A 14,614-nucleotide genomic window follows, 5' to 3' on the forward strand; every position below is an offset into this window, starting at 1 on the left:
CTACTAGTAATGGACTATTGCATTTGACAAGCACAGACTCATAGCTCGCTTCTGGCCTCAGGAATTTAATAACTCAAAAGAAGAGTGTCCTAATTAATCAAGTTAGTGGCTAGGTGGGTGTTGAGTACTCTCTATCAGAAACTGGGCCACTGGGAGGGAATGGAACAGGGCTAGAGGAGTCCATGCTGTTGGTGTGCTTCTTGGAGAGAATAATGGCAATGGAAATTCAAGGTATGGTTATAAATTCTGGAGCAGCTGGGTTAAAAAAAAAAAAAAAGAGAGAGAGAAGAATTAGTGCTGTTCAACATCTTAGTTGCACTTAAAACAGGAGATTAAAAACCACTGAGATTTTTGCTTTCATGAGTGCTGAGTTCATGTGGGATTCAACCAGTGAATTCAAGTCCCCAGGTTATGTGACTGCTCAGGGGGTGTCTACTTCTAATACTGCACAAGTCTGAACTTTAGAAAGTTTTAGATGCCCAAATTCTTTCCTGGAAATGAGAATTGATGGGCCTCATACTTGAACAAATACTGAATATGCAGGTGCATATTTATTCTTAAACTCTGACATGGCTTCTTCGTCATGGCTTTGCTTTTCTTGTACTGTTTTAGCTTAGGGACTTCTCAGCTGTAATGGCATGATTTCTTCTGTGTTGGGCTATTTCCACGTGTTCCATGTAGCAAACATCACATGCAGGTCTTCATTCTTGCACTGCAAAGTGATTTTGGAAGGAGATGTGAAATGGAGTAAGGGAGCTAGTGGAGCTGTGAACTTGGAAAGTACTGAAATAGAGAGGAAGAGAGAGGACTGGTGGTGCAAAGTCAGTGCATTATCGCTTCCTTTTTTGTTTGTTTCCTCTGCTTTTTGTTACGCTGAAAATGAACTCTGATCCTTCTTAGGCTTCTCTTAATACCTTTATTCTCCTTTATAAGAATGCCTTGAACTTTTGATGAACTGGCCATCCTTGTGTACGCAACATCAGTATTATGTGCAGAACAGCAGTAGTACCAAGATGTAGCTCTGGGCAAATGTCCTGAGCAATCATAGAATCATAGAATGGTTTGGGTTGGAAGGGACCTTAAAGATCGTCTAGTTCCAACCCCCCCTGCTACCGCCAGGGATACCCTCCACTAGTCACATCATGACTTTGCACTTAGCTCCTCTTGCACAACATCCGTATTACGGAGCAGAAATCCTCGTCTTTGCCCTGTTCTGAGATTGCAGAAGAACTTCCTTCGCTTGCTTTGGAAATCTAATATGATCGTGGATCATCATTTTTCAGCATATCAGATGGAAACCTAACTATTAACAAAAGCAAATAACCAGTGCTTATGCACTCGTAAGCCCGTGTTTGCCAGGCAGGGACTCTGACATACCTCCTTCTGCATTTTCAAAATATGAGGCAATGTATTAGCTATACAAATAATTGTGTAAAGGATAAGAAAGCTTTTAATGCAATACAAAATACATGGAAGGCTGGAGAGCAACTTATTGTATTTTTTTTTTTTTTAAAGCTAAAGGTTTGCTTGTAAGCATTGTAAAAAGGGCTTCTCTTCTTCAAACTGCCCAACTTGATGGCCTAGTTCAGTGAGTGCTTTGATGTGGGTTTCTGTCATTTGTGAAAAGAAAACCAAGTTCTCTTATTTGTAAAGGTTTTCAAAGCTTAATAGTGCTTCTTTGCACTACTTGAAGAACAGGTGATTTGATGTTAAAAAAGATCAACTGCCTTTATCTAATCCAGTTCTCTTGCAAACCAGATCATTCTGTGATTAAAGCTATATACTATCTTACAGTGACATTTTACAAAATGGATATTGAGCATGTAAGTGTATTGTACAACAGCAAGTAAATCCTTCACGAATGTATGAATAGTTCTTCCATTAAATGATGTCTATGCAATTAAACTAAACTTCCCTAGACAACTGTTGAAAGATCTGCAATACGCCATGGGTTGTTGCTTTTCAGTGCGAGCAGGTCTACAGATTGTAAATATATATGAGGAAAAGAAGGTAACTTTCACCATCTTCAGCCTTAAACTTCTTGCAGGGAGGCCATTCTTGCAGTGTGAGGGGAAGTGGCTGAGTGCGACTGGACAAAGAGAACTAGTTAGTATCAGCCTAGTTCTGTGTTAAAACTTGGCACATAGCAAGAACAGAACTGGTAGTAATCCACATCACAGAGCAAGGAATGTAAATTACAGTCCAGAAGACAATCTGCTTCTATGTGCTCTGGAAAAGCTTGTGGAAAGCCAAACCATCTGTGAAGGTGAAACACAGCAGAAATGGGGCTGTGGAAGGGGATAAAACATGGCCACACACTACTGATGAGTGTCAGGGCAACATCTCACCTTTGCGTACCTGATGCCCAGCACGCTGTACCTACAAACCAACCTTTGGTTGTGCATCTGCCTTAAGAGATCCCAGCCTTAAGGGAATTTTTCACATGTGTAGGGTTTTTTTCTACCACTCTATTCTACTGATGAGCTTCCCAAAAAAATCTCTTAAAACTTGTTCTGCAATGAGCACGGAACCTTTGTGCTTCTGTTTATGTATCTTCCATTGTGCTGAAATACTAATTGGAGTTTTAGAGGTGCATCAAATGTGAGAGTTTTTCCCCCTGGTCCCCCAGCAATTGCCTGGAAAATATTCTCTTGAAAGACATCATAAAGCCCAGTAAAAATTTGACATTCCAAGTAAGTTTTTCTAACTTATGGCATTTGACAAGAAACATTTAAGACTAAATTGTATCAAGAGTAAACAGGGATTTTTCTAAAATACGGAACTAAATTACATTCCAGGTTGTCTTGAAGTTATTTGGGAGCTCCTTAATCTATATCCAGTCACGTTCTAGGAGTAGGTGTGTGTTATCACTAAACAAACAGTAACTATATATAGCAACACTGCTGGTTACAGAAATCCTCCCTGAATTTCAGAACAGGGTTTAGACTAGGATTTTCTCCCTACCCTCAGCATAAACCTGACCTTGAATATAGATTCATGTGACTGCACTTGCTAGATAATCTATATTGACAAGTAGATAATTTGTATTGATGAGTATGGAAATCTTACACTGACTTGAAATGGAAGCCTTCTGAATATAGGAACAATTCTTTCAGTAGGAAGATGAGTTGATTGGTAAGACTCTTGAGTGTTCACTTTCTACTTGATATTGTCAAAACTGTAATTGCAGCATGTGTCTCACTGCTTGAGAAACTTAATGAGCAGACAGACTGTTGTGAGCAAGCAGAATGTGTACTAACAAGCATGGCACTTGAATCTTTCTGAAAAGGAAAAAAGTTGTTGCAGCTTTTGCTCTGTGGTGTGTGTGTGTGTGCATGGCTAAGCAATTTAAAAAAGCAAACCCAAGCAGTTACTATATAAGACTGTGTAAGACTGGCTATTTACCAAAAATTGTATCCAGAAGTCAGCTTTCTAAGCCAATTTCTTCTCAGTCTATCACTTAAACTAACTTCTCGCTTTCTTTTTTCTTAATGCTGGCATTTAGTATACGCTCCATACAACATTCAATTAGCATGCCTATTATGAGGTAATGTATGCATAATCCAGCTGTTGGGTTTATTTATTTTCATGTGTGGAATCATGTCAAATTGAACTTAAGATTTAAAACAAAACCAGAAAACCCACCCAACTTTGTAGTGGATTTCCTGTACTAACATATAGGATAAAATTTCTTTTATTGTGCTTAATGGTGGTGGTTATCACATATCTGGAATGTGATCAAGTGCACTTCCCTGCTGTTTGGAGAACTATGACAACTTTTTCCTGTCTGTAAGAAATGTAATGCTACTAAATGATTCCTAGTTTAAAAGGCAATAGCTTGGCATCTATTTTAGAATAATGAAAGTGAGTAAAAAAAAAAACAAAACTGTGGTTTCACAAAGTCTCTTGCTGACTTGGAGTGCTTGCCTTTTCTCTCCCCTTGCTTGGCACGGTGTTCCTCCATCTCCTGAGCGTCTGGTTTGAGAGAGATATATATATGTCACTGTGTGCTTTCCCAAATGAAAGAGTGCTTCTAAGTGTGAGTGACCTACACAAATACCAAGCAAAGGGGGAAGGGAAGCTTAGAACTGCTTTCAAAAAACCCCTCCCATCTTTCATCTTTATATAATAATTTTTTTTGAGTCTGCTATGAATCCTTAGTCCTGGTCCACTCAAGGCAAGCATTTTCAATCCTGCATGAAGGCAGAAAAGGTATACGAACTATTGCATAAATTTGCAAATGTCAGTGATAGCTAGTGGGAGCATTAAGTCACTCTTCTGACCCTAATAAATAATACACTGGCCCTCAGCATTGAAAATCCCAAGCTGTCTTGCTCTTCATCTACAGAACTTACCATTTGTAGTCACGGCTGTCTCCAGCACTTAAAAGACAAGGAGGAGTCTCCCTTAAATTCAGTGTGTTAGTAGAAAATGCCACTGCAAACCATGTTTTGTTAATTGAACACCTAGCCTATTAAATGAAACTAGTTTTCCTATAGCAAGTGAAAAAAGTCTGATGGCAAGCTTTCTTCAGCAATAATGTTCTAGGCTAACCAGAAGTGATGACTAAGCTTTTCTGAACGAATCCTTTAAGCCAGAAACCTGTTTGAAATCACTGGGAATAATAAGCTAAACCTAAAATACTTGCTAGTTCTCCCTTCCGTGTTGTGATGAAAGATCCTGTTGCTCAGCCTGGCAATGTTTAGCTGCCAGAGATACAAATGAGCTGCAGCTTGAGTGTGTTGGAATTTTAAGTTTGTAGCACTTGTGGAGATTCAGATCTAAACTATTTTTAGGCTACCTTTAAAACAAGGAAAGAGCCCCAAACAAACAAAACTCATGCTGACAGTGGAAAAAGCAACAGCTTGTTTTTTTATATTTATAGAGTAACCAGATACGGTTTTAATTCTATGGTTCCTTTTTTATTTTATTAGAAATTCTCCTACGTTCAAATCCTTTGAGGAAAAAGTTGAAAGCTTAAAGGTAAGCATTACTAAAACACCTTGGAGCTGTGGAGCTGTGGATGTGGAGAAAAGACTAAGTGGACTCTGGGTAGCCTGTGTTTTAGTTATTGGTAAGCTGTTGAAGGTGCTTAGATGACATCCTTTTACTACTGTGGAAATGGTTTCTCTGCCTAATGATTTGAGAACAAACAATGGGCTTCCTGGACCTCTTACAGGAGGATGCCTTTAACTAGAAGGACGAACAGCTACCTAACCTGCACAAACAGCTAGTATAACTTACCTAGTATTATGTATCCAAAATGGCCTAGGCTTTTACTTGCATGCCTTCCTAGGGATTAGTATCCTACACAGGAGTATAGCTTAGGATGTTTCTCTTTGTGTTCCAGCATAAAATAAGTAAAGTCTTGGTACCTTAATTTAAAACTTCCCCACAAAAGCCTCAATTGCCAGAAACAACCATTAATAGCTTCTCCAGGTAAAAAATGACTCAAAAAATAACTAATACATGTAACTGGAACCAGGCTTGACTGTTCTTGTGGGCACGCTGGGTTGGATGAGAAGCATGCAAGCCATAGCACGGGGAACTAGGCATTCTCTTGCAAACTAAGTGGCATTGACACTCCTGCCATCCCACAGGGTATGTACTGTAGAGGGAAGTGAAAAGGCAAATGCATTACCTGGAGAAAATAAAATAGTTGCTGCGCTCCACTGAAGATCTCAAGAATTGCAGTTGAGACTGAAAGCTGTTCAATGTTCTTTCTTGAGCAATACAGAAATGAGTTTTAACTGTGAATCTTTTAAAGCCTAAATGGCTCGAAAGGCTGCAGACCTGTATCCATTTTTAATTGAGGGTGTGCCAGCCTTCAGACTCCTTGGAATCAGGGCTGCTTCATGCTCTGTGTATCTCAACGTCAAAGGGGGAGACTGCTGCATTTGTTTATCTGTTGCTGGTGATTGTTTTCTGCACGATGCTTAAAGACCTCTCTTTAGAGCATTGTGGAGGTAGCTCAGTCCTGGAAAAGCTGCTCTGCTGACAAGAGTTATTGAACTTATTCATGCAGAGATACTGGTTTTATACAGTTAACCATGTTTGGCATGCCAAGTAACTGCAATTTTATGTTGAGGTGCTCTCTGTGTTCTAGTCTAAAGTTGGAGGAAGCAAACCTGCTGGAGGAGACTTCGGAGAAGTTCTCAACTCTGCTGCCAATGCCAGTGCCACAGAAACTATTGCAGAACAGACACAGGAGGAGACCCACTGAGATTCCTGCTTCTGTCCTGCTACCCACTGCCAGATGCTGCAAGCAAAAACTAAGCACACTTGTAACATTCTCTGCGCTCTTTCCACCAGATGTGCTTTTATTTAGCACGTAGCTATTTTACCAGATTAACTGATACCAAGCTTGTTTGTGGGTTCAAAATATTTTTGAAACTAAAATACATTGTTTGGGGTTTTGTGCGGGAAGGGGAATTTTTATGCCTTTCAAGCATTTAAAGGACTTATCTGTAATTTGAAAGCAACCTTTAAAATATAGCAATGAAAAAAACTCTTTTGAGAAGTTAATTATACTGTACATATACTGTGGATACATTTCTTTTGAATCTGTAACTACTGCTCAACTTAATCATTATGAATCTACTGCTGCTGCCAAACCGAAGCTTATTCCTTCACTCCCTTGTGATTATTTCAGTTCAGTGTTGCCTGCATGGGCCACTGGACTAGGAGGATCACTCCCAGCTAAAGAAAGAACTTGTGCTTCCGCAGGCTTTAAACAAGTTATTCATAGCAGAATGACACATGGGTAGGAGCGTACTGTCTTGCAAGTGTGTTCCTCATACAACAGATGCAGATAGGGCAATATGTAACATCTAAAACTTACGGATTTGCCAGTGCATTATCCACCTAGGAAACTTCTGACCATTGCAGATGGAAGCAAGATGTCCAGTAGTGCTGGTTTGGTTCAATTACAATAACGTTTTCAGTCTTGTTTTTTGTACGTGATGTTAATGTGGTAAGATACTCTTGATCAGTTGTGAATAGATTCATCTTAATTCACACATGGTAGTGTCTCGTTTACACTAACGCAGCATGGACTGTAAGAATAAGCCTGAGCATGAAAGTGCTTCTTTTCTAGGCATCAAGAGCATTGCTCCCAAATACTAAGGTTGTTTCCTTTGTAGGCTGACCATCAAAAACATCTGCTACACTGTCTTATTTCTTTACTTGTTAAAGGCCTGTACCACTAGCACCCCTATTCCTGTTTAAGACCCCAGAAATCTGTTTTGAGAGGTGTCATACCGCAGCATAGCTCTCTTATGAGATCAGCTCTCCTACACATTGCTTTATCTGATGTACTCTTCAAACTTCTTGTATTTTGTATGTTTCTGGCACATGGTGTCGGTATGGTTCAAACTTTTGGCAAGTGTTTTATCACTGTGCTTAGAACTGGAAACAAGTTTTGAAACATTTGTGTGAAATCCATGAAACTTCAACTGCCACAGATGTCTGGAAGAAAAAAAAAAAGTTGGCTCCTGACAACCTTGTTAGCATGTCAGATGTAGTATATATGCCTAATTAAATGTGAAAAGCTTAATAAAAATCTGTATGTGAGGAATGTATTGTCCTGTGAATATGGAAGAAATACAAATTTCTTATTTATGTAATCTAATTGAAACAGTCCTGTAAGGTTGTTTTCAAAGTAGTGCTGATCTATACTACTGCACTAGGGAGAATCTGCACGGATGCACTTGGCATTTCTAGAGAAGGCTAAGCCTAGGCTGACTTCTTCTAGTGGCTTACATAAAATTAAGCTGCCCTGATGACACCCGGAAGTTCAGGAAAGGGGTTGAGATGTACCCTCAGCCTCTGCCAGCTACGCATTAAGAAAGGAATGGAGTATTAAATGTCAGTTAGAGTGGAGCTCTTCCTCTATAGGGTCAATACCTTCTGGAACGTGCTCCTTGTTGTATGGGTTCTTTTTTTATTTATCTAACTGGTGAGAGCAGAACAGTTAGTCTAGTCCTGAGTTGGGCTCTCCCGGCTAGGAAGGAATTTATTTTTTTTTAAGGCCAAGTGGCTATATGGATGGGTCTGTAACACATTACTTCAGCTTTGCAGCTGCAGCCTCACATAAGCTTCAGCTGCATCTTCCTCTGCCTGCCCCCTCCCCTGGAGTACCCGTAGCCTTAAGCTGCCTGTTGCAATTCAGTTTCCACTTTCAGCGGTGTGCTACAAACGTCGCAGCCGGCATCTATTTCCAGTTCCCTGAGGCAGGACGCCGCTGACCTGGGCCTGCCACACCGGCTCCTCAGGCGTTGGGCTCGTTCCTTGCCCTCCCCCGCCTGCCCTGCGGATGGGCGCTCGCCCCTTGCCGGGGCACACGGCGGGTACGAGCCGCCCCGCCTGTCCGATGCTGCCTGGGGCAGAGCGGGCGGCCGGGCCCGCCCTTCCCTGCGCTGGCCCCGTACCCCCTCGGGCTCGCCTCAGCCGCAGACCGGCGGAGGAGAGTGGGCGCCGCAGTCAGCCGGGTCGGCTCCTCCAGCAAGAGCTCCTGGGCCGTGTCTGGCTCCACGGGGCGGCAGGACAGGCCCCCCCCGGGCCGTGCCGGGCCGCCCCGCCACCGCCTCCCGCCCACAGAGCGGAGCCCGCCATCCCTCAACCAAGATGGCGACCGCACCGCCTCAACCGAGCCCATTGCGCTTGCGCCCGCCGCGTGCCGGTGACCTGGACGTGGCGTGGGGTCAGAGTTCACGCTCCGTACTCCACGCGGACAGTCATGGCGGCGCCGGCCTGGAGTCTTGCGGCCGCCCGGGCGAGGGCTGGGCCGTGGCGGCTGCGGCCGCCGCCGCTGCGGGCGGTGAGGCGGTGCGGCGGTGCCCCGCCGGCGGGAGCGCCGGATGCCGGGAGCCTCCCGCAGAAGACGGAAGAGCGGCCGGGCACCGGTACCGCTGCTCCCGGCCCCCGGCAGGTGAGGGCGCGGCGGAGGGGCCGGGCCGGGGCGGTGTCCGGGGGCGGTTCTGGCCTGGCCGCCCTGCAGTGCCTCCTCGCGGGCCCGCTGCCGCCGTGCTCTGCCTCTTGGCCGGTGCAGCGGCGTGCTTCCCCACCGGCTTCGCTTTACTTGAAATGCCGACTCCGTGCGCAGCCGTCTGGCTGCCTTCCTGGCTGCTTTCGCCTGTTTATCTCTCCTCTCACCACTGCACCCTGTGTAGTAAATATCCTGCAGAGACGCGGACAGTTCTTAAGCTTTTCTTTCCACATACTCCCACAAAAATGTAGTACAGAAAGCGTACAAGTAGTTTTGGGTGTATGGAATGCAAGGTACAGCTCTGTGGGCAAAACTGTATTCTGGCTTTTACAGGTGGGCAGGGAGAGTGTGGAAAATCTGTAATTAATTTTAGCAGATCAGATCAAAGACCTGTTTGGCAGTGCTCTAGAGACTTGTAGTGAAAATATGAAGGCTGATATGAATGAAACACGTGTGGAAGTGCATGTGTGTGAAAGCGTCAAAAGAAACAGCAGGACAGGTTGAAAGAATTAGCATGTATTAATGTGGAAAGCCACAGTTCTCTGGGAAGCCCGTCTCAGGAGAAAACAGAATCATGATGTTCTTGTCAAGGCCTGCACTCTGATAAGCCTGGAGCACAGATGATTCGTCAAGAGCAGACCCTACTTCTGAACAACAACAGGAGGGCAGGGGGCTTGTATCATATCTTATGTGCCCTGTGTTTTCCTGTTACTCCACCACGAAAGCAAACAGGGAGAGGTAGATAGTGAACAGCAGTCATCTTTTTTGTTGAGGCTGCAGTGAGATTCTGGAGCAAAGGACTACCCTGTAAACAGCTGTTGACTCCTGAAGGGTAGAAAGTATTTGTCTGAAACCTGGTTCATCATTGCCAAACAGCAAGTATCTCAGAGGTGTGGTGAGGCCGTGATAGCTGGCGTCCTTTGTCCTCGGTGTTGTGCCCCAGACCACTTTGGTTATACGCTTCTTGTGAGTTTGTGGGTATGAGAACGTGAGTGAATGAAACTTGGGAAAGAATGAGTGTGAGTGGTAAAATGAGCGTAGAGATTTTGTGAATAACCGTCACTTTCTCTGTTTGTTGCATTGTTTTTTGTCATGCTGACTTTCCCACAGTATCTGTTGTGACAGTGGCCGTTAACAGATGTCTAGGGAAACAAAAGAAGCAGTGTGTGTGTACTAATGTATCGCAGAGTATCTCTTCCAGTCTGAAAAACCCCAACCTGATTTTTCCTCAGGTGGAAGTGATTCCGTGCTGCTCTTCATCCTTGTCTGTCTTCTTTTTCTAACTTTTCCAGTTCTGTTTGACCACATCAGGGGCTGAGATTACTTGGAGTGTGCCCATTAGGATGTGGAGATTGATGCTGTGAATATCGTGGGTCTGGTTTAGTATTGGGAGTGTAGAACTAGAGATGCCTCTGTCACTGAATCCAGGACCTGATATCCCAAATTACTGCATCATCTGTAATGTTCAGCTTTCCAGTGAATATCCACGCTAGCAAGGCTGGCTGTGCAAAGATCTAAGATCTGCCTACCCCAGGGTGCCGGCTCGGTTGTTGTCCAAGGGGGATGTCCACAGAAGAGTTTAGGAAGGGATTCACTTGATCTAGCTGTAGAAGATACTGAGTGCTACTTTGAGGATTTGGGGGGTTTATTTTTTTGTCTGGTTTTTTTCTTTCTGTTGAAGTAGGAAGCTGGGAACATATTCTTTTCTATCTATAAATAGTTATTAAGCCTTTAAAAGTTCTTGACTAACTCAAATATCACACAGTATTCACAACATCATTTCCAAGTCGAATTACATCTATAAATAATGCAATACAGAAATCAAACGAGGAATGTAAAATGAAGAGCTGGACTACAGCTCTGAATTTCTGTACACTCTGCTGAATTACTTTCTCACTTGAACAAGAGGAAGACCAGTAGCTTGCTTTGCAGTGTCATGGTGATGTTAAAAGCATAAGAATGAGATGAAGTAAGATTGTAATGAGTCTACTTTCATGCTGTTCTTAGCCCAGTTAGCAAAGCGCTTGGTGAGCCCAAGTGTGATTGATGATTAGTCACTGTTTGCTCTTTAGGAGTGTACAGAAGAGGGGGAGCGGGTTTTGGTGAGAATGGGTTAGCAGTGGAAGATCATGTACTGAAATAAGAGGAAATGAAAGGGGGCAGGCTTGCAGTGTAATCCGTTGATTCTGTGTAGTTTTCGTGAAATCACCTTTTCACCAATTTTAACTGATTTTTGATTGGTAGGAAGTGTGTTATTTGGTAAATAAACTTTCCACAGCTGGGAGCAACCCTTAGCTGGATAATACTTGTGGGAGGATGTACTGAATGCAGCTGGAACAACTCAAAGCATTAGAAAACCTTTTGAGAAAATCCTTTTCAGGGGACTAGTGTGCTCTCCTCAGGAGAGGGTGCAGTGGCTCTAGCTGCAGCCCTTTTCAGGGGTGCCAGGCATCTGCAGGATCTGCTCTTTCAAGCAGGAGGAATGTGGCCTTGCTCATCCCTTACCTGAGCCGCAGCGAGAGGAAAGCGTGTGTTCCTTACCTCTGCTGGCAAATAGACAAGTACAAAGCACTGTTGGGCTTCTGCTGTACTTCAGCCCTGTGAGATTAGAGATCTTACTTGCATCCTTAGTGTTTCTTTAGGAGAAAAAATACAGAGTTTTGATAATGTTTCTGTGCTGGTTTCCTATATCAGCTGTTTTTCCCTCATTTTTGAAACTGTGTGAATGCTATGACATTTCATAGGCAGTGGCTTATTTTATACAAATGGCACGAAACTTGACAAATGAGCATGTTGACATGCCTTCGTCTAAGGTGATTCAAAAAGCGTGATGATATTTTTCCTAGGCAGCTTTTTAAGATTTTTTTTTTGACACAACAGCAAATGCATGCTGCTGGCCTTGCTTCATAGTTGCCTGTTGTTATTCTCTGCTATGTCAGTAATTTTTTAGGGGCTTAAGTTTTATTTTTTGCCTTCAGTTCACAGTCCTGTTGTTACTGCTTTGCAAATAGTGAAGCTTATAGAGCAGGCACTTAAATGTTGATTAAAATTGTTAAAAAGTTGGTAACATGGTAAGCAAAATATTCTGAGAAACCCATGTGATATTTAACCTTGTCTACAGCAGGCAGCTTATGTCTTGATGCTTTTTCCTTCTGCATTTTTGTAACCTTCCAATTTTGCATTCTTAAACTCAAGAAAAAAAGACAAGTTTTAAGTTCTGTTCTTCTCTGTGGAATTGCATAAAGAAATCTTTTAGAAGGACAGGAAATGCTTTAGGTGTTACCTTTATCTGCAGATTGAAGCTACCTGCCCAGGAAAATAGGAAACCTTGTCTTTTAGGAAGGACATGATGATTTTTGTTGATACGGGCAGAGAAGTGATTGTTGAGCTACTTTACCAACATCTGAAGAAACTGTAAGAATGGAGTAACTAATTAAGAATAAATTGGGTATTTTTATGCAGTGTGAACTAAGTCTAAAAATGTTTTGCATCTTAAAATGTTTCAAAACGCAGTCTTTGTTCAGAAGCAGAGCTCTCCAGTGGCGGGTCCCGCCGAGGCGGCTGCTCTGCTCAGGGTTAGGTGAACCTCCGCGCCCGGCACAGCAGAGGGCATTGCTTGTTTCTAGATGTCGCAGGAAAATCACCGCGTTTGGGGAATTTCCTCTTTAGTTCCTTGAATAATGTATTTTAAGGGAAAACTTTTATTAAGAAGTGTAACTGACTTTCTCTAAACTTCAGGTGGAAGGGACTGGCTTGGTATCAGTACATCATCTTAAGTAATTTCTGAAATAGATTAGAAATTATTCTTCCAGAAATGTTTATGTTTTTAAATTTGCTTAGTCAGCCAGAGGTTCTTTCCTGAAAATATTCAGAAATTTGAGGAGGGTGTCTGTGTATTTTAAATTTCTTGTCACTATTTTAAAAAACAAAACCCATTTTAATGGGTGATATGAAGAGTTGCCTTATCTATGTATGTTTTAGGGGATAGATTAAAAACTAAAATACAAAAGTGATAATTTTAAAGGAATGTATTACACTTCTGTTCTGAAAGCTACATGGATATTCTTTATAAAGGATGTGTATCTGTCTTGCTTATGCAGTATCTTGGTGACCTTAGTGTAAAATAATGTGTAACACTGGATGTTTTGAAATCAAGCATTAGAAAAAAAAAAAAAAAAGCAGAATTATTTTAAATGTTATTATTGATGGGAAATATTTTTCCCAATCTGTCTTCCCAACTAAGTTAACATTTAGAAGACAGTTCTACTGAAGTTACAATTATTTGAGAGCAAAAATACTTATTTAATACAATTTTCACTTGTAATTTTCATAGTGTAGTATTTCTTAGGACACCTATAATCTTTGCGTGGATGGAGTGCTTTTCCAGTGTTAATAAATAACTTCAAAACATTTTTGGTTTGATTACAAATGTAACAGCATTTTGTAAAAACTATATGCCAAGCACAAAGGTTACTCTTTTAGGTGGATTACCTTCTGGCCAGCATTTAAGTACTGGAAATTACTGTACTGTGAACACATCCTGGTGCTGACAGGTTTGTGCTTGATAAGGACTATATTGCAGGCTTCTCAGCATCCTCTCAGCTGGATCTGCTCGAAATGCTGGTTTCTATTTTAGTGGGAATGAGCTCATTTGTCCTTGAGACCTCTGCAAAGGAGCAGCCTTAGCCTGTGAATGCTCTGGCTGAGGCACCAAAACTTGGGTTTATGCCAGCTGTGGGCACAGCTGGATCTGTTGGATAGCTGGCTTCGCATATGACAGAAGTGCTTGTATGACAGGATTTCGTAAAACTCACGCAGTGTTGGAGCAACACTCTCTGAAATGAAGTAGACAGGACTGCTAATGTTGTTGGACAGCAGAGGAATGATGCATGCTGCCTCTTTGGAGGATGTAATTATGGTATGTTAAAGTTCTACATAGTCGTGATAGGCAGCGGTGACTCAGGAACACAAATTCCTGTGGGAAGGCCCGGAGAACCTTGCACAGCTCTGGCCTTGGTAGGCATGAGGAAGACCACAGCACTGGAGGGGCAGCAAGTTGCAGTTGTCTTCTGGAACTTGCTCCTTCAGATGGCTCTGGGTTGGTGTGTGATTGCTTTGGCGTTGCTGGAGGTCTGTGAGCAGTAGGCATATGTGATACACCTTGGATGACTGGCTGTCAGACTGGAATCCCAAAATTCCAACTGTCTTGGGACTGCTAGGATCATGTAGAAAAGCAAGTGCATGCCAGCTGCCTACTCTTGATCGGCTACACGTGAGATATCTGGAAGAAGGTGTATGGAACCATAATGTAAAGGTTAAACAGGAATTGAAATCCTTCCTAGTGGTTATTGTTATCAACGGGATATTTACATACGCTGTTGCTGTGGGACATCCCAGTTACTCTCCTACTATGGGTGTTGAAACAGCATCCTGCCCTCTAGGAGCCTGGAAGGGCAGGGTGTTGGTAAATGGAGCAATGTCAGACTGAAGATAAGACGGTGCTGCTGTGTGGGACTGCCAGTGTCCCATTTCAGCATGGCAGCCCCGTACAGCAACCTAAAATGCGTGGACACAGATGTATAATTACTCAGAGAAATGATGCAGAGTTCTGTCTAAGCAATCTAGCTG

The 14,614-nt window shown here is 42.7% G+C and overlaps 1 protein-coding gene and 1 long non-coding RNA gene across 6 annotated transcripts in view; one reads left to right on the forward strand and one right to left on the reverse strand.

Annotated features, from left to right (window-relative positions):
* The window catches only part of TPD52 (tumor protein D52), a 136,101-nt gene that overhangs the window by 43,365 nt on the left and 78,122 nt on the right, over window positions 1–14,614 (forward strand). For 2 of the 5 annotated variants that reach the window (XM_075743835.1, XM_010308312.2), the window contains exons 6-8: window positions 3,506–3,547; window positions 4,935–4,983; window positions 6,107–7,576. In XM_075743835.1, the coding sequence (XP_075599950.1) occupies window positions 3,506–3,547; window positions 4,935–4,983; window positions 6,107–6,223 (208 nt within the window). In that variant the 3' untranslated portion in view covers window positions 6,224–7,576. Of the gene's footprint in view, window positions 1–3,505; window positions 3,548–4,934; window positions 4,984–6,106; window positions 7,577–14,614 lie in introns of those variants that run through there. The other 3 variants (XM_075743836.1, XM_010308335.2, XM_075743837.1) reach the window with 2 other exon arrangements.
* Window positions 530–8,572, reverse strand: LOC142600338 (uncharacterized). The gene is made up of 3 exons (XR_012833775.1): window positions 8,430–8,572; window positions 5,642–5,994; window positions 530–3,975 (listed from the first exon to the last, which is right to left on the reverse strand). It is a non-coding gene; the product is annotated as an uncharacterized LOC142600338 (long non-coding RNA).

Source organism: Balearica regulorum, chromosome 2, assembly GCF_011004875.1.
Source record: "Balearica regulorum gibbericeps isolate bBalReg1 chromosome 2, bBalReg1.pri, whole genome shotgun sequence".
Classification (NCBI taxonomy): Eukaryota; Metazoa; Chordata; class Aves; order Gruiformes; family Gruidae; genus Balearica; species Balearica regulorum.